Source organism: Oreochromis niloticus, linkage group LG3, assembly GCF_001858045.2.
Source record: "Oreochromis niloticus isolate F11D_XX linkage group LG3, O_niloticus_UMD_NMBU, whole genome shotgun sequence".
In the NCBI taxonomy this organism is placed as follows: Eukaryota; Metazoa; Chordata; class Actinopteri; order Cichliformes; family Cichlidae; genus Oreochromis; species Oreochromis niloticus.
In genome coordinates this window covers 79403558-79421598 of record NC_031967.2, presented here as the reverse complement: position 1 = coordinate 79421598, position 18041 = coordinate 79403558, and the positions used below count along the sequence as shown (strand labels likewise).

At 42.2% G+C, this 18041-nt stretch overlaps 2 protein-coding genes across 2 annotated transcripts in view; both read right to left on the bottom strand.

Annotated features, from left to right (window-relative positions):
- Nucleotides 1–16991, bottom strand: part of LOC109194390 (nuclear factor 7, brain-like) — a 78470-nt gene extending 61479 nt beyond the window's left edge. The window contains exon 1 of the mRNA XM_025905357.1: nucleotides 16696–16991. The gene's annotated coding sequence lies outside the window, so the exon portion shown is untranslated. The remainder of the gene's footprint in view (nucleotides 1–16695) is intronic.
- LOC112846120 (nuclear factor 7, ovary) lies at nucleotides 15006–16042 on the bottom strand. The gene has a single exon (XM_025905379.1). The coding sequence runs from the start codon at nucleotides 15966–15968 to the stop codon at nucleotides 15420–15422; it is 549 nt and encodes a 182-aa protein (XP_025761164.1). The 5' UTR covers nucleotides 15969–16042; the 3' UTR covers nucleotides 15006–15419.
- Nucleotides 16992–18041: the final 1050 nt, after the last annotated feature.

Sequence of the window (18041 nt, the reverse complement as noted above, 5' to 3'; positions counted from 1 at the left end):
GTGACAAACACAATAGATGGCTGTCGGATGAGAGGGGTTTGTCTGACTGTAAACGGGCTAACTCTTCATCGAAACTGTCCAGTTGTGCCTGACAAAGGATTTCTTGTTCTGCTGTTAGATAATCAGCTGCAGAAGGAATGTTACCCTTTTGGTTGGAGAGTGAACGAGCCGTGAAATCCAATAGCTCTTGATAGGTTCTGAAGCTGGGTGTGTATGTATGGGAGGGGATACTGACAATACCAAAAAAGTAGGATTTCTTTAACTCAGTCTGATCATCATCAGGATGGAGATCTGTAACTGTGGGCCAGTTATTCGGAGGTTCATGCAGAATTGAGGGACCCTCGGCCCACCTGTTTGGGCTAAGGAACACTTTCAAGGATTTACCTCTTGTAACATCATCAGCAGGATTTGTGGCTGAATTGATGTATCTCCAGTCTTGACTGTTTGTGTGATTTTGAATTTCTGAGACTCTGGCTCCTACGAATACCTTGAAACGGCAGGAATCTGACTGAAGCCAGTGAAGTACAGTTGTCGAGTCAGTCCAAAGGGTGGTAGTCCTGACTGGTAAGGTGAGTTCTGATTGTATGAGCTCACAGAGGCGTGCGCCTAGTAGGGCTGCGCATAGCTCCAGTCTGGGTATTGTTAAATTCCGTTTAGGAGCAACACGTGAGCGAGCTAACAAGAAACTCAGTTCCACATGACCTTCAAGATCATCTGATCTCAAATATGCGACAGCACCACATGCTCGCTCCGAAGCGTCACAGAAGATATGAATGTCTCGAACTGTGGTAGAAACATCCATTTCCTTAGAAGTATAGCAACGTGGGATGGCAATTTGAGGAAGATAACAAAGTTCTTCTTCCCAGGACTTCCATGTCTCTAAGAGGTTGTGTGGAAGGGAAGGGTCGTCGCAATCTCTCTCTCCATAGCTCTTGAAACCAAGGTTTTGGCACGTGTTGTGAATGGGAGTAAGTAGCCTAATGGGTCATACAGACGAGCAAGTGCTGCATAGATAAGACGCACTGTGGTGGGGTGTGAGGCTGGAGTTGTATTTATAGGCAAACAAGTCAGTCTCACAATTCCACAATAATCCTAATGTGCGTTCATGTGGGCCAGATGGCATGTCTTCAGTCAGGCAAAGTTCATTACTTGCCGTTCTTACCTCAGATGGTAGATGGCTAATCACAACAGGATTATTGCTGGCCCAGTGGCGAAGGTCGAAGCCTCCTTCTGATAGATGATTTCTTAATTTGTCTAGGAGTGTTCAAGCTGACTCTGCTGATGGGAAACTGCAAGCAGTTATCAACATAGAAACACTGCATTACTGAAGACTGCACATCTTTGTCAGATTGATATTCCTTCACATGCTTCTGCAGTGCATAGATTGCACAACAAGGTCTGCAGGTCGTACCAAAGGGGAGTACCTGCCACTCATACACTGAAGGGGGAGCTGCTTTGTTCATGTCACACCACAGGAATCGGACGAGTGATTTATCAGTAGGCTGAAGACGGACTTGGTGAAACATGCCTTTGATGTTGCCACTTATTGCCACTGAATGTTGCCTAAAACGCAACAAAACACAGAGAAGTGTTGGCCCAAGGATTGGTCCTGGCAATAGGTACTTATTGAGACACTGACCTTGAAATGTGAAAGAGCAGTCGAAGACTATGCAGTCTTTATTGTTTTGACTTGTCATATGATGAGGAATATACCAGGCTTCTTTGCTATTGCGCATCTCCTCTGGTCTAAGTTTAACTACATAGCCTGCTTGCTCCAATTTCAAAATCTGATCCTTGTAAGACATGGCTTTGTCAGGATCTTTAGCTAACCGAGCCTCAGTGTTGCGGAGTCTAGACATGACTACAGTTGGAGGGACATTCAAAGGAGGAAAGTTTGCCATCCGAAGAAGAGGAGTGGTGTAGCGATTAACACCATTGATCTCAACCCTTTTTGTGGCCTGTTCAAGGAGTTCCAGTGCCAGTTGATCTTGCTTTGAACGGATCACAGATTTCTCACTGTATTCAGGTAAAGTGTCTAGTTGCCATAGCTTCTCAACATGATAACGCAGTACATCTGCAGATGAACTGAGAGATGTGAACAAACACTGCACATGCTCTATACTGCTCTGGGGCTGAAAATCTGTGATCGGACCTTGAAGTGTCCATCCTAATTGGGTTTTAACTGCTGCAGGAGACCCATATGGTCCCTGTCTCAATGCTATAGGCGTGATGAGGTGAGTATGATCTGAGCCTATGAGCAGGAGTGGTGCTGCTTTATTAATAATGGGTAATGGGATACCTTGAAGATGCTTGTATCTCCGTTGGAGAGATGATACAGGGTAGGTGTGGTCTGAAAGTGCTAGGTGACTTGCAGTGAAGGCATTATTAATTGTGTAGGTTTTCTCTGGGTGTGCGATGGGTGAGATTTTGAAACTTACGGAAGAACCTTGAATAGTTTCAACTTCTTGACGGACAGTTCTAAGTGATAATCTCTCTGCTTCCCCAGTTAGGTTGAGATGCTGCGCAGCTGATGTTAGAAGAATGGTACGCTGGGAGCCATCGTCAAGTACTGCGTATGTTTCAAGAGTTCTTTTGCCATTTCGCAGGAGCACTTTCACAACCTTTAAAAGGACACTAGGACAATCACTAGGTCTATCAAAGTACAGTGTCCTCACTACAGGATTAGTTTCAGTTTTAGATCTCTTATTTACATCACATAGGATCTGTAGATGACGTCCCATGCAGGTGGCACATGCTTTCCTCAGGTCACACTTTGCAGCCTGATGAGTCCTAGCACAACGCCAACACCGTTTGTTTGCTTTTATCCAGTTTATTTTCTCATCCTTTGTCTTCTGAATGAACTCAGGACACTTACTAATGTGGTGTTCAGGTGAGCAGCAGTATGCACATGTTGCCTTAGTTGTTATGATCGGTTGTGCTGCCTGTACAGGATCATCAGATGTATTTGCCCCATGTAATATTGTTGTAAGTGGAGAGGTGTACTTACAGGCAGGTCATGGATGGTTGGAGAATGAAACAGGACTGGCCTTTCTTGGTTGACACTTGTATTCCATTTGCAACCAGGATGAGAACAAAGGCAAGGTATACGTCATTTCTCCCTGTGTTTTACCGTCTTTATGGTGCTAGCTTAAAGTTACGGTGTAAACGTTAGCTTATATTGTAGTAAAGCTGTTACTGTTTAAACGATGTTGGGACAGAAATATTAGCTTCTGTCATGACTGATGAAGTTACTAGTTAATAAAGTTTCAAGTAAAGTGATTAATCGCAGCCACAGACTGACGGTAAATATCACGATTAGCTTCAGTGCATCTGTAATAAATATGTGCAAGTTTCAGTGCTTCGTTTAAACTGTATGATACTTATACTGACCCAGGGTCAGTGTAAAATACAATCCTAGCTGTGTGAACAAAGCCTGGCTCCTTTAATCCTGCATGACAAACCTCAGGATGCAGGTTATTATTACTCTTTCCTGCTGGCACACCTGTCACACCTGAGAGTCAGCTAGAAACTTACAGTGACGTGGACATCATGCAAAGACTGGCAGACTCTGTAATACTGTAAATGATCAGTGACTCGGGTTAACACTAAACTTTAAACAGTCCCTCTGTGTCTCTGTGTGTGCTGAACATCTAGGATTGAGTCAGGCTGCATTGACTGTGGGACTTTTCTGTGTTAAAAGCAGGTTGAAGACAGCTCAGAAACATTTGAAGATTAAAATTTAGCATTATGGCTGATGGTGGTGTGTAAAGCCTCTACTCAGCTGTATTTTTGTTACCAATTTATGTTTGTTGTTGTTTAACACAGATTTCAGAAGAGCAAAAATGAGCACTGTTGCTTAATCCTTAATAGTTTAACTGGATTGGAAATAAAATGATGAGTCCTCTGACAGTGGACTCATCTCTGTGCTTGTCCTGCTAGACCTCAGTGCTGCGTTTGATACTGTTGATCATAATATCCTATTAGAGCGATTAGAACATGCTGTAGGTATTACAGGTACTGCACTGCAGTGGTTTGTATCATATCTATCTAATAGACTCCAATTTGTTCAAGTAAATGGAGAGTCCTCTTCACCCACTAAGGTCAATTATGGTGTTCCACAGGGTTCAGTGCTAGGACCAATTCTATTTACATTATACATGCTTCCCTTAGGCAGCATCATTAGAAGAAATAGCATAAATTTTCACTGCTATGCAGATGACACGCAGCTCTATCTATCCATGAAGCCAGGTAACACACACCAATTAGTTAAACTGCAGGAATGTCTTAAAGACATAAAGACCTGGATGGCCGCTAACTTTCTGCTTCTTAATTCAGATAAAACTGAGGTTATTGTACTCGGCCCTGAAAATCTTAGAAATATGGTATCTAAGCAGATTCTTACTCTGGATGGCATTACCTTGGCCTCCAGTAACACTGTGAGAAACCTTGGAGTCATTTTTGACCAGGACATGTCCTTCAACGCACATATTAAACAAATATGTTAGACTGCTTTCTTCCATTTGCGCAACATCTCTAAAATTAGAAATATCCTGTCTCAGAGTGATGCTGAAAAACTAGTTCATGCCTTCATTACTTCCAGGCTGGACTACTGTAATTCACTATTATCAGGATGTCCTAAAAACTCCCTGAAAAGCCTTCAGCTGATCCAAAATGCTGCAGCAAGGTTACTGACAGGGACTAGAAAGAGAGAGCATATTTCTCCTGTTTTGGCTTCCCTTCATTGGCTTCCTGTTAAATCCAGAATTGAATTCAAAATCCTGCCCCTCACATACAAGGTCTTAAATAATCAGGCCCCATCTTATCTTAATGACCTTGTAGTACCATATCACCCTATTAGAGCACTTCGCTCTCGCACTGCAGGCCTACTTGTTGTTCCTAGAGTATTTAAAAGTAGAATGGGAGGGAGAGCCTTCAGTTTTCAGGCCCCTCTTCTGTGGAACCAGCTTCCAGTTTGGATTCGGGAGACAGACACTATCTCTACTTTCAAGATTAGGCTTAAAACTTTCCTTTTTGCTAAAGCATATAGTTAGGGCTGGACCAGGTGACCCTGAATCCTCCCTTAGTTATGCTGCAATAGACGTAGGCTGCCGGGGATTCCCATGATGCATTGAGTTTTTCCTTTCCAGTCACCTTTCTCACTCACTATGTGTTAATAGATCTCTCTGCATCGAATCATATCAGTTATTAATTTCTGTCTCTTTTCCACAGCATGTCTTTATCCTGTTTTCCTTCTTTCACCCCAACCGGTCGCAGCAGATGGCCCGCCCTCCCTGCGACCGGTTCTGCCGGAGGTTTCTTCCTGTTAAAAGGGAGTTTTTCCTTCCCACTGTCGCCAAAGTGCTTGCTCATAGGGGGTCATATGATTGTTGGGTTTTTCTCTGTATTTATTATTGTGCTATCTACTATACAATATAAAGCGCCTTGAGGCGACTTTTGTTGTGATTTGGCGCTATATAAATAAAATTGAATTGAATTGAATTGAATTGAATTGAATTGAATAAAACAAATCCAGATTCTTGGGGGACTGCTGAGTCACCTGAAGAACTCATTTCATTCTCCACGATGTTGAGTTACAGAAATGTTTCACAGGTTAGATATATATTATTATTTTTATATTATATTTATATCTATCTATATATCTATTAACTATGTATATTATTTAATAAATGTGAAATCCGGGCCTACAATCTTGATTATTCAGGAAAATGGTAAATCCAAAAATCATTGCTTGGTAATTTCTAATTATGTAAGACAGTATAAAAAAATGTAGATTATCTGTATGTCACATTTTGGCAAAGTCCGTTTAAAAATAAAAACTTGTGAAGGCAATGTGGTTTTTAACAAAACAACTAGTAAACATCTCGGAAGCTAATGAAGCAGAATATGACTTATTGTGACAAGATGATGTTTATAGGCTACATAAGCTTTTAAAATTTGTAAAATGAGTCTGATCATTAACTTTTTATCACTTTTTTTCTCAACCATAAAGTGATATTCTTTACAAACATTAATCGACCTTTCACCCTAAAATCAATTTAACACATTTTTCTTCTCGCCAGCTGTACCACTCATTAATCGAGATTGTTTTAGTGTGAGTTGCCTAATTTTGGAGATATAGACTGTAGAAACATACCTTTCTCTTGATTCCAATGAAACTTAATGCTTAGCAGCATTGTCTTTATGTATTTTTGGACTGTGGAAAAGGAAATGGATATAAATTACTGCTGTCCCCATCAGCTGACCTCTTTTTCATGGGTTCTTTCGCTGTTATACCACAAGGCAAGCACCATCCAGTTTCATTATATTTATGAGAAGGAAGAGATCTCTACAGCTAGTATCTCCCAAAACTGGGCAACTCACACCAAAACAACTACGTGGATAAACAGCAGGCCAAAGGAAAGTGTGTGTCACGGCGGGTACGCTGGTGTGTTGAGAGAATGTACCTAAAAGCAGACCATGATAGAGAGGAGACTGAACTTTAAACAAAAGCGAGCCTTTATTCGGGCTTATGGCAGGAGCTAAGGCAAAACAATGACAAGGTGTACAGCTGAGTTTGATGTGAACTGTCCCTTTAACAATAACATCAAACCTGCTTTCAAAAGAAGTGAAACATGCAGTCATTTGCAAAGCATTTTAAACAGTAAACATTCCTCATGAAATCAGAGGTAACATACAAATAAACCATCAGACAATTATATTGATGACTGCTCACTATACAGCTGACTGCATCAAGTGTTTCAATGACAAACAAAAAAAGACAGAAGTTATAATAATACATAGAACAGTTACAGCTGTAACCATTACTACTCCCATCAAGTTCAAATGATGTCCATTTCAAAGTAATTGCTGGAAAGGACATTGTTGAACTCGGTGCGAAATCCAGGATAAGAACTGTAAGTGCATGGCACTTCAAGGGTAGCTCTGCAGGTGTGAGCAACAGGCCTTCTGTTGAGCCCAGTTTCAGCATTAAAGCACAACTGAACTTTGTCAACACAGATGACAGAAGACCCAGTGCAGAAGTGCAGGATTATTTCAGCTTTGGTTTCATCAGTGTTTTTGACATAATGCTGAAGATGGTTAAAGGTTGTCTGTTCTTCCTGAGACAGCATCTATTTTGTTGTTTCAAATAGCTGCACTAGTCTTTTGCCTGTGGCCTTCTTTGTCTCATACAGAGACAACACACTTTCCTTGTCTGACAGTTTCAGCTGCAGACATGGGTGTGGAGAAGCAATCCACTTTGGCTCTTGGAGAATGGCCTTATGAGACATTGTTTCAATGGCAGGCTGCATGTTGTTCTTAGGTGGTAGGAAGTGGGAACCATCCTTGTAAAAATGTCAAACAGGTCATCTTCATCATTTTCATCCAATGTGCCCTGGAGAGCCTTCTCAACAGCTGATCTCTCAACAGGAGGGAGATAGTTGAGAAACGATGTAATCAGGATGTTGACATCAACTGAGTCCACTCCATGGATGCAGGTAAAATGAAAAGCTTTGACAGCCTCACTGGAAAGACACCATGGTCTAGTGAGTCTTTCACCCATATCAGTCCAACTGCTTGCCATTCAGCCTCACAAAAGTCTGGCCTCAGCCTTGGAGCTCGTTCAGTTTCACCTTCACACTGTTCCAAAAATTGCTCCCAAAATGCAGTGTAAACCTCCTTTGACACCCCAGCATCATCAACAGCATTTTCATTTACAAAGTTCATCTTTAAAGGCACATTGATGATGCTGCTGTCCATAAATACAGCCAAAAGATCATCAACAACCTTTATCCTGCAAATTGATACACGTCGGGGGCTCTGTGGATCTCCTGAATTTGATGGGGAAAGTTGGCTGCTTGAATCAAAAGAAAAAACCTTGTGTGATGAAATTCAGTCCATGGTCCTGAGTACAAGACAAGACATGCACATTCCATAAGACATGTAAATGAATTATATAGATTCCAAAATATCAATGTTCTCAATATGGTTGAAATATATTTCTCTAATATTAGTTGTCTCTCCATCGCGCGATGACTCTCCTCCGGAACCCGCCCGCCCACCTGAGGGAAATAGCCGCCCTTAAAGAGCTGCTTCTTCGGCGCTATGCCCTCTCTGACGCTGAACGAGCCGAAAAGCTCCTCACCCTGTCAGGCTTGGGTGGTGGTACGGCTCTCAAGCTCATGGTGAACATCCAGTCGTTGCTTGCGCCGGATGACGGGGGCTTCATCTTTGCCCACCTCTTCCTCCGCCAACTACCGGCTGCCGTGAGAGCTGTCCTCGCCAACTCCCCGCTTCTGGCTGCAAAGGATTATCGCTCCCTGGCTGAAGAAGCTGATCGCATTCTTCTGGCTAGCCGCACTTTCGACGTTCACGCCCTGGTTACGGACCCGCCGGCGGCACCTTCCACGCCTCCACCTGCCTCCCCCAGAACATCCGCCCCTTTGCTGACAGCAGGGATTGCTACACGCCGGCACCGTGGGAAGAGCATCTGTTTCTACCATCAGCGTTTTGGTGCCAGAGCGCGTTACTGCCTGCTGCCTTGCGCTTTCACGGCCCAGGGAAATGGACCCGCCAGAAGAAGGAGTGAGAACTGAGAGCTCTGTGTCGACCATGCTTACCTCCACAATATAACAATACCACTGTTACTTTTTGAAATGTTTTGGCCTGATGAAGCTCCACCTATGCCTCACAGAAAATAATACAAATGCTCTTTACATGCTGAGTATGAGACTCACTTCTGTGAAAGAGTACATAATAGTGACACAAAAATAATCTGTCACTCCTCTGTTATGTAAATAATTTGATTTCAAGAATACATTTTCTGTTTAATGTTATCTTAATTTTAAACACAGAAATTTTCTCTCAACTGAAAATATCCTTTTAATTAAAATGGACCCACAAACTGCCACATCCTCAGAAAATGGTGTGCCAAATTGTCATTGCTACAGTATGTAAAGATAGATGTTCACGGTTGCTGGGGTGCTTCCTCATGTATGGACTGCATATGTGGTGAGGGCAAGCCATTAGCTGAAGACAATGAAGGCAGAAAACCATCCGTAGGTAATCCATTTAGGTCGTCATTCTAAAGGAGGAAGTACTACATTAACTGACAGCAGATACCTTAACCCTTCAAGTTTATGAGAATCTTCTTCAATCTTCTACCTTAACCTGTTAAAAATCATGAATGTTCTTAGGAAAGTCTGTAAAATGTCAGTTAGAGATTAAGAAACTGAAAAAACCCCACACCTCTTTATTTTTAGCCTACATGTCTGACTTCCAAGAGTAAAAGGACATATTACAGTGGAATTCCACAGGTTTTTATCAGGTATTTATTTTATTATTGCTGTAACAAAATCAAGCTTTAAACAAACAAGACATTAATTCTGGTTAATGGAAATCGAGCAAGTGTTTCACAGTACTGGAGGTACTTTGAGATCTCAAAGAATAATTGTACAGAAAATATCAGACATGGTTACATTTTGGCAACATTTTTTTTAAAATCAGAGAGTCTAAAACGAGTGTAAATAAATTTCTGTAGTTTTTTAACACTTATATTAGTGCAGGGGTGTCCAAACTTTTTTCGCTGAGGGCCACATACATAAAAATATAGGAGGGGCTGGGCCACTTACTAGAAATTAGGTATATAACCTTAACTTTACTGTATTAAAAATCACTTAAAAGTGGTCAAATGTGTTATATTGTTGAATATAATTAAAGACAAAACTGCCTTCATCACAGTTTTCCATAAATGGATCTTTATTGATTTATTCAGAGAAAGCTTTGGTAGCTCATTCTCAGAACAGCAGCCTCAGATTTCTTCTTAGACAGAAGATTTACAGCACAGAGAAAAACAATAATGGGGAAAATGGGACGGGTACATTTCAAGTTTGTTATTTAAGTTATTAGGCTTAGCAAAACATCTATTAACGTTCGTTTGAAACGATTATCAACATTAACAGACTGCACTGGACTTAATAACAGGAGTCCATATAATTTGAGTAAATTATTCTGGTGAGTATCAGCTGCGCTGGGTATGTAAATCGGGCCATCCGGCTGCGGTGCTGATCGTCCGCCACTCGTGGCAAAAATCCGGACAAATGTCACTTGATCAAGGAGCAGATCTGCATCAGATGAGATCAGCTGACTTTGCGTGTGCGTGCGCTGTGCACAGCGGTGTGTACTCCGTGTGTTAACAAGAAAAACGCATATAAGAAAGTGGTGCGCAAAAGCAGGGTAGTGACAGAATTGATGCGCATTATTGATATTTGATGTGTACCTGCACATTAACACACGGGTACTGTGGAATATATTTTTACTCACCTAAAGCGCTCGTGCTCTCGTCCACTCACTGGAAAAGAAATTAGCAGCTGTGCGGTGTCTGTGGCATCAGTGCTCGGATCGCATGCGATGGAGTAAAAATCAAAAGTACAGCTTTATCAGACAGTTGCAGTTTAATGTTGGCTGACGAGTCTTCAATGCGTCGCACAACTGTATTTCTGGACATGCTGACGTTGTTGAAGTCCTGCACTTTTTCCGGCCACATTATTTCGGTGACTTTAACGAGGCGGTGTTTTATGAGGTCTCCATCTGAAAAAGGCTTGCCATGTCTTGCGATGAGTTGGGCGACCTCATAGCTGCTATTGGAGCCTTTTCCTGGACAATTTGAGCACGAAAAAAATACTGCTGCTGACCCCGCAGGATAGCTACCCTTTGCTTTAATTTCTGCTGTGGCTCAGCACCAGTGTAGGATGCATAGGCCTGATGTTTGGTTTCATAATGACGTCGTACATTATACTCTTTCATAACTGCCACAGTTTCAGTGCAAATCAAACAGACACACTTCCCCTTGAATTCTTTGAAGAAATATTCACTCTCCCACCGTCTCTGAAATTTTCTGCACTCACTTTCTATCTTTTGCTTCTTTGGTTCTGCCATGTTTAGTAACTTGGGGGTAAATTTCTTCTGTGATTGTCCTTTTTGGTGGAGCAACTGCCTTGATCAACAGCAGCTCCCCCTGGTGTTAAAACTAAGAAGTGCAATACACTCAAGCAAAAGTTGAAGTGCGGGCCATTTTCTATTCTATTTATAAAATTACTTGCGGGCCAATTAAAACTGGCCGGACTTTGGACATGCCTGTATTAGTGTTTAAAAATACCACAAACCTGTTCACCAGTGTCACTGTCAGATTGATCTCCATGGTCAACTAGATCTGGGACAAAATCTTCTGTCTCACTGTGAGATCCAGGCGTGGTCGACTGTGAATCTTCTTCTGTTATGCTGACAGAAAAATCCTCACATAAAATCTTCCCCATATTCATCCACTTCAGATGAGGACTGAACGGTTGATGTTGTTTCATCTTTCTTGCAAATGTGAAATCTCATTAGCTTCAATTTGGTTTGTTCATAAAGTTTTCCAACAGTATCATCTAAAGGAATTGGATTTCTTTTAAAATCACAGACATCAGTGATAAAGTGTTCAAGTCTCTCTTTGGTGAGTTTCCATCTGGAACAAACGGCTCCTTTCCCATTTCCAAAATCTGAGCTACAGTTGTAGTTTCCTCCACTGTTGCATGTCTTGTTCCTCCATCATTTCTGGTTCTCACTTGATGATATTCATTACTGCTTAAATGAAGCCAACCGATTTCAATCTTTCTGCAGGTCTTCTCTCCTGCAGTATTTCTCTGTCTTGCCATCCCTTCACGTTGCTTGTGGAACACACCTGATGGACCACACAGCGCTCCTTTCACTGACTCATTATAAAAGTGAAGAAGCTCTTTGAAGTATTCACGATGGACAATCAGACCCGTGGACTTCCAGAGATGTTCTGCTTTTTGACAGGAACATCAAAGACCACAAGTTTAATTATTTAACCATAAAGAGTTTGCAGGAACTGACAAAGCAAAGCTAGTTTTGTACAGATTATTCTTACAAAATAGAGAAAAGCTCTGTTTCAGCACTCTGATCATTTTTACTCACAGAAGGCGAGATATTAAGACCTTTTAACCTCTCAGCTGTGATTTAAATGCAACTGGAGGGAATTAAACTTCTTTCTAAACCAGGTCTCACGACAACAGTAACACAGATCAAGTTTAAGTAATAGTTTAGTGATACACTAACAATGACATCATTGTTCCAGCAGGAGGCAGTAATACATTAAACTGCACCTGTTGTGCTGAAAAGGTGTGAACATGTGCAGTAGCCCAGTAAGTTACTGGAAATATCTCTCTCTCTCTCTCTCTCTCGCTCTCTGTTACACACACACACACACACACACACACACACACACACACACACACACACACAGGTTTAATAAGAGATAATGTTTCTTTGGTATAACTGAGCTGCTCACATGTCTTTTATTTTAATAAACACACTGATTAACTGAAGATTTTGGAGTCAATAATAATGACACTCTCAAAGTGGATGTAGTCATAAAACAGTCAGCAGTGTCTCAGACTTGCATAGACAACAGTGAAGGACTTTACCCTGAAAAATGTAGAGTGTAATCTAGAGTTAGATGGTTTTCCCAGAAAAGAATGAGGAAGAGATGGCTGAGATTCTGTGCCTAGTATTTCATTGTGGATCAGGGTTTCTTGATAGAATTTCAAATCTAGTTTGGGGAGTCATTCAGTGAGAAACAGTGAAATGATTTTCCATGTGAAAAGGTGGACAGCAGAAACAGAAAGAAACAGTGAGAACTAAAAGAGAAACAAAGAGCTTTGGAACAACGAGGCAGCAGGAGGACAGCTGCAGTTTAACAGCTTCAATTCACTGACAGGAAACAACATTAGAAATATCATCATTGTTCATTGAGAAAGGGATACAAAATCTTGAACATGTTATACAAAATGGAAAGTTTATTTCATTTCAAGAAGTTGTATCCAGATATGGAATCATCAACAAACAAATTTCTTAAATATCAGCAACTGATATGAGACATACTGGAAAAATTTAATCCCAATCAATTGAATCTAGAAATACCTACTATACCTAAAGATGTGTAAATATCTGTGCCCTCAAATGGCTATCAAAATGCATAAGCTTTAATTTAAAATTGATTCATCAATTTTTGTCTCAACCGTAAAGTGGGACCAAGATCTTTTCATTAATCCAGATTAAAACATCTGTATGTGCTCAATACCTTCAAAATGAGTGAAAGCCCAAACTTACAGGACAAAGGCAAATGGCCCAAATGGGCCTTACACACTCAAACATATGCACCCATTGCAAAGACAACTCTGCTGAGAACTATATGCAAGCTATATGGTCCTGCACGCCTTTCTAGATGTTCTGGCAGAGGATGTCTGAAGACTTGTCCACATGGTTTAGTTGCAGTATCCCAACCTCACCCAAACTGTCCATCTTAGGTGACATCAGTACACTACACAAGTAAATACATCACATATACTCCTTACTTTCGTATGCATCACTAAGAAAACTGTGAAATCAAAAAAAAAAGTTTGTGTATCAATCAATACTGACATTTACTTCTAGATCACATCAGTCTGTAGCTAGTGTTTTCCCCCTCAAAAGACGAACTGGGTTTATTAGTTTCTCTCTGGTCCCCACTCATTCATCCCATTATTTAATAGGGGTGGTCTCATTTGCCTGGTTTCCCTAATGGTGAATGAAGGCATTCTCTGAAACTTAGAGGTCTGGCGGCTTCCTGGGCCCTAAAGAGCTATGGTTGTAGTTTTGGAGTGTCTTGGTTTCTGCCTCAGTTCGTGGTGGTGGGGGACTGGGGTGCGTGCTGCCTAGCAACCTTGGTGTGTGGGTCCTTGTCTCTAGTTGGGTGGCTGACCTCTTCTAGGTAGGTTTGGGTGTGGGGCATCGGGCCCTGGCGCCCTGGTCGCCTGTTCTCTAGCTTGATATCTTTTTGTGTTCAGTTAGTCTGCACCCCCTTTGGCTGCCTCGCTGTGTAGGGTGGTTGGGCCATGCTAAGATTTCAGGCCTGTACCTTGGGGGACTCATGGGTGCCTGCAGGCCCATTGTGTGGGATGGGATGGGGTGTCCATGTGAGGGAGTAACCAGTGCTGAGTGCAGCTTGTCCCAGACCCAGACTAGTGTGTCTTGTTCCTTTCTGGTGTTGTGACACAGTCACAGCCCCAAGACGTGGGACTCATCTACACAGTATAGTCTACTCTCTGTGGTGGGAGGAGTTATTTCCTCTCCACTTCTGGGTAGGGATGGGTATCGTTTAGGTTTTATCCGGTACCGGTGCCAAACTGGTACTTTGAGATGGTGCTGGTGCTTAAACGGTGCTCAAACAGGTGCATAAAGAATGGAGAACACAAACTTTTTCCAAAAACCTCTCACGTTTAGCTGTTTTTTTTGTAAAAAGAAACAATGTTAGCCTTTTCTGCAGCTATAGGGCATATATGGTCTCACTCTTTGCTGGAAGAAGTGCTTAACCAATGGAAAAAACACAAACTTTGTCTAAAAACCTCTCATGTTTAGCTGTTTTCCACTTTTTCTTTGGTCATTTTAGCCTTTTTGGCCAGGGTGAAGGGAGTATCTGCCATCAAACAAGAAGACAGCCGCATGTAACTACGACGGTGTTTTGCTAGTTCACCTTACATGCATTAATTTAATAACGTGGTTAACCTACTAAACATAAATTACACACGAACAACATTAAGCTACTGACCCAGAGAAGAACGGCTGCTGCTGCCATCATCATCCATCATCATTTTTGCTACGCTGGCAGGGCTGGGGGCCAGGACTCTACTCTTCGGGTTTTGGGGGATGTTGCTAACTCCGGGTCGATAACAGGCACCACACCCGCAGTAGATGTGCTCAGTGTGAGGTCTCGCAGCAAGCTATCAAATACGGTGCATTACCCGGCTTTAAAAAAACCCACTATACATCGCCAGGTTCGTCATCAGATTTGAGGTGTTACCTCCTTTGCACAGTATCGCCTTAAAGCACTTGTTGCAGGCTGCTGAGTTTGCATCTTTTGCTGTGAAGTACAGCCAGACTTTAGGGGTGGCTTTGAGATTTCCATGTAAGTAGGGGACTGTCTTGTGTACTGGACAGTTCTTCGGTACATGGAGCCCTGGGACCCTGGTCTCGGCTCTCACCTATAGTGGGATCTGCTGCTCATTGACTCTGGCCCTCTGTCACCCTTCGGTCATAGGTGCCCATCTAGGGCCTCTTCCCTTTTTCCTTCTTGCCCTGCCATAGACAGGATCATACTCTATACAACATATATTGTAATAACCAAAATAGCATGCATAGATGAAATAAACAGTTAAACCTTAAACAAGGGGAGCCCATAGAGAATATACAGAGCTGATTTGGAAAAGCAAAATATGTTTGGCACAACAGTGCATTCATATCATAATTCTGATTGCAAAGGCTGCCAGACAGAACTGGATTTTTAAAAGGAAGAAAAAGGAAAAACAGAAATATCATCATCCTCAACTCATCTGCTCCACTGACACAGACACCTTCAAAGGCAACACTTTCACTTCATCCTCAGTGCTAATGAATGGAAACATCCTGTGAGTGAAAGTATGTGTGAAGGTGTGTATGTGTGTGTTAGTATCAGGATCAGAGAACGACAGCTTTCCTCTGTTCCAGTCCAGATTCACTCTGATCCTCTGGATCATCTGTGCTGCGAGAGCAGTGGATCCTGCTAATGGAGACCATGCTGAGTATTTACCTTCCTCAAACCATATTATCCATAATCCAGACAGTATGCTTCCCTTCCTCTGCACAGACTCTGCTAGAACACCCAGTCCCCACCATGTACTGTCTCCAACTTCAACATCCCAGCTGTGAGTCCCTGAGTTAAAGCCCTCAGAGCCCAGGACAGAGCTGTAATAATCAAACCTCTCTGGATTATCAGGAAGCTGCTGCCTCTCTCCTCCTCGTCTCACACTGGTCAGATCTTCAGACAGGATGAGTTTTGTATGAGCAGTGTTTGGGTCCAGAATGAGAGGAGTGTAGGAGACCATGTCCTTCATGTTGTTCCAGATGTTGAAGGTCAGGTTGCCCAGGTGTTTGGCCTGGTCTATCAGAGCTCCTGAGGGCAGCTGTGGATCATCCAGCAGGGGGCAGCGCTGGACTCTTTCCACTGCAGCCTTGTAGTTGTGCAGGAATGAGACGTCTTCAGCTCTCAGCTCCTCCTCTGTGGCTCTGACTGTGTCTGAAAGAGCTGCTATCTCTCTGCTCAGAGCCTCCATCTTCTCCTTCATCATCCCACTCTTCTGCTCCTCTTCCTCCCTCAGTGCAGCCAGCCTGGCCTCCTCTTCCTCTGCTAGAAACTGGTGAAGCTTCTTAAACTGCTCCTTAATCTGCCTCTCTGTGTGTCGGGCCTGGACCTTAATGTGTTCTGCTGTTTGATCAAACTTCACTTGAACTCGTTTGCAAACCTTTAACTTCTTCTTTAAGGGCTCCAGAGTTTCCTGAAGTTCCTTCTTGTGTTGTTGTGCAGCTTCATCGATGGGTCTGAATCTCTGATTGGTGTGTTTTTCTGAGTCTCTGCAGATGAGACACACTGGCACTGTGCTCTGCTCTCTGAAGACCTCCCGACAGACCGGACAGCAGAGATCCTCCTCTGATCTGGAAGCCATTGAGTCTGTGAGTGAAGCTGAAAACAGCAGACAGGAAGTACAGTCAGTCCTGGCTCCCCTCCCTCCTCTACTACCTTCACTGAAACTTCCTTTGAGTTGTGTTTTTGCTCAAACTCACATTCAGTGTGTGGAGCGTCAGCAGCTTGAAGCAGCAGTGTTGGAGTTTTCCACTTTTCTCTCCTGTAGCTGGACTCACTCAGAGGAAGCTGCTAGTTTGGACCAAAAGTGAGTGTGATTCCAGTGTTGTTGTTACAGCCCTTACAACTCGGAGTGTGCTTCATTCCAAAGTTCAGACTGCCAGAAGCTGCAAAAGTTATTGATTAACAGCGTTTATCTCATTTCACTTGCACAGGTCAGTGCATGAAATCAGCTGTTTGAGAACGTTTAGCATCAATGTGCTGAAGGAGCATGAAAACATGATGTTGCTTTTTTCTGCTTTGGTGGTTTGATTTACAATTAAGGGGCATGAACAAACTACATTTATATAATTCATTGTATGAATAGCCTCTTTGGGCAGCTTTGATGGTGTTGTTTTTTGTTGCAAAGTAAGCAAAGCATTTCATCATGAATCATGTGTAATTAAAACAGAAGAATACCTCGATATACACTCAGTCATTCAGTTCAGAAAATTACAAAAAGGTTGAATCTGTTCATCTGGACGTTGCGTTTTCAGTCAGAGAAACGTTTCGTCACTCATCCAAGTGACTTCTTCAGTATCAACTGACTGGAGGTTTCCCCAATCTTATAAACAGTACATTTGCACAATAACTAAAACCTGCCCACAGTCTAACAATAGGCTGTAACCTCAGCTTTGTGATCATTAATATTCAAATTGTCGCAGTCATCAATCAAAAACTATCGATCAGTGGTCTTTGGTCAAGACTTTTGGGGTTTTACGTACCTGGGTGATTGAGCATGCATTAAGAAATGTTATGAAAATAATTTGTTAAATATGTTTTTTATACAGTTAAAAAACCTTTTCTACTCAGGTGTTAGTTGTTGTAATAGTTTTATTACAACATTTTGCCACATTGCCTTTTTCATAACTTGGCCTACTCCTTTTAGTTTTGTTAATATTGGTGTTACGACCCCCTCTGCAAGGCATCAGGGGAGGATTAACATACACAAGCCCCCCACACAAAACTGAGTAAAGTAAAAGGTTTTAATTTCAAACTGTAAACAGAAAACCGACAGGGCTGTTCAACAGCCCACTGGGCAAACAATTATTACATAAAGAAGAAAACAGTCAGAAGTAAAAGCTAAGGGTTAACTAAACCAAGCCAGCATTACAAAACTCTACTCACATCAAGCTAGCAGCTCAAAACTCTAATCAGGCTAAGTTTAAGCATGCACCAAGGTTTGACAAAGTTCAGCATTATGAACAAGTTCAACAAAGATCGAAGAGGGAGCCATGAAGGGCAAACTGCATGTTCAGTCCTAAGCAGCAGCCACTGAGTGAAGGAC